The 1,619-nt window shown below is 41.2% G+C and overlaps 1 protein-coding gene across 1 annotated transcript; it reads left to right on the top strand.

The window, feature by feature from the left end:
- The first annotated feature begins 490 nt into the window (after nt 1-490).
- Nucleotides 491-1,276, top strand: LOC6503464 (E3 ubiquitin-protein ligase RBX1). The gene is made up of 2 exons (XM_001964292.4): nt 491-629; nt 752-1,276. The coding sequence occupies exon 2, from the start codon at nt 808-810 to the stop codon at nt 1,207-1,209; it is 402 nt and encodes a 133-aa protein (XP_001964328.2). The 5' UTR covers nt 491-629; nt 752-807; the 3' UTR covers nt 1,210-1,276.
- The last annotated feature ends 343 nt before the right edge of the window (nt 1,277-1,619 follow it).

Genomic DNA, 1,619 nt, shown 5'->3' with positions numbered 1-1,619 from the left:
GGAGGTGAATACGACGAGTCAGTCTCCGAGATCGCGCCAGAAGATCTAAGCACGAGGCCAGGACGGCGATGGAGAAGATGCAGCTAGACTTGGAAACAGAGGAGCTTGTCAAGAGCGCCGGGGAAGTCATATACAAGGTCCATGACTCTCTGAAGGACAAGTCCTTTATGTTCGAAATGGGCATGGTGGGCCAGGACACCAATGGCCTCCATTGCATCAATCCTGGCGGGTACATCGAGATGACGAGGATGGCAGGAGCTGCCGCCAAAGGGGAGGAAGCCAGAAATTAGTCTGGTGCTGGCTTTTTTTATATTTTATACAACTTACTATATTTTAAATATTATTATCTCTAAAAATTCTTAATAAAATTATTAAAAAAAATAAAACAAATCTTGAGTACCTCTTTTTGGACAATCTAGTTACCATAGAAAGTAGGTCAGTAGTCAGATAGTTACCAGAGAGACCTAAGCTATCCTGTTATCCCTTTTAGGTCATACTGCTTTTTTAAGGCATCTAGTTAGCCCTGAAGCTAGGGTCTTTCAAACCCTGACCCCTAACCAGGAAAGACTGTAAGATTTCATTATTAACCGAAATCTCAAGGCGACTACCGTCTTCTGAAAAAAGCTCCAGTAAGTATTTTTAACAAATTTTCAAACAGAAAAACAATTTCTTCCATAAAAATATTCTTTATTTATTTTTATTTTATTTTCATTTAATTATTTTTATTTATTTGTATTTATTTATTAAATAGCTTAAAGCCGAACCCAATCCAAGAACGACCAGGTTGAGCCCATAGAGTCTGAGACTATGGAGGTCGACCTGAAAGAAGTTGGTCAAGAAGTCGAACAGCCAGAGAAAGGTAAAAAGGAAGAGGAGGAACCATCGGAGAACAAGGAGGACTCGCCCCAGACTCGAGGTCCGAGCCAAGGAGCTGCTGTAAAGCGGTTTGTGGTCAAGGAGTGGAGTGCGGTGGCCCTCTGGTCATGGGATGTAGTCGTGGATAACTGCGCGATCTGCCGGAATCATATTACGGAGGTGTGCATCGAGTGCCAGGCCAACCATGTCGTGATCCCCACCGAGGAGTGTCCTGTCGCCTGGGGGACGTGCAACCATGCGTTCCATTTCCATTGCATCTCGCGGTGGCTGAAGAACCGACCGGTGTGCCCTCTTGACAACTGCGAGTGGGAGTTCCAGAAGTACGGCCTCTAGGCCGGTTCTATAGGTCCTCCTGCTCAAAGTCCTGTCTTTAAAATAAAGCTTCATAAATGTAACCATACGTTTTTTTTATTTTTTGTCATTAGTGTTTCTATTTTTTGGAAAAACAGAGGCTTTTAGATTCTAGATGCTTCCAAAATGTCAAATTTTTTGTTTCCGTGAAGAGAAGTCGCCATTTTTAGATTTTTTAGTGTAACCAGATGCAGATAAGACCCTAAGAGTGTGACCTTAGCATTTAAAAAGTGTTACCAAATGCGTTTCTAATCAGCTTCCCCTCCTTCTTTGTTATTAAATATAAAAATGACAGTAAAATCATTTCAATATTATACTTTTTATCCGGCTTAATGGGTCTTAATTCTATCCTTGATCTTGAAAACTTAATAACTAGAATAAATAAAATCCTT

This window comes from Drosophila ananassae, chromosome XL, assembly GCF_017639315.1.
Source record: "Drosophila ananassae strain 14024-0371.13 chromosome XL, ASM1763931v2, whole genome shotgun sequence".
Taxonomy (NCBI): Eukaryota; Metazoa; Arthropoda; class Insecta; order Diptera; family Drosophilidae; genus Drosophila; species Drosophila ananassae.
The sequence above is the reverse complement of the archived record's forward strand: the minus strand, read 5'-3'. Positions and strand labels throughout refer to the sequence as shown.

What these genes read in the sequence shown, in the direction of transcription:
- LOC6503464 (XM_001964292.4), top strand. Translation starts at nt 808, where the DNA reads ATGGAGGTCGACCTGAAAGAAGTTGGTCAAGAAGTCGAACAGCCAGAG.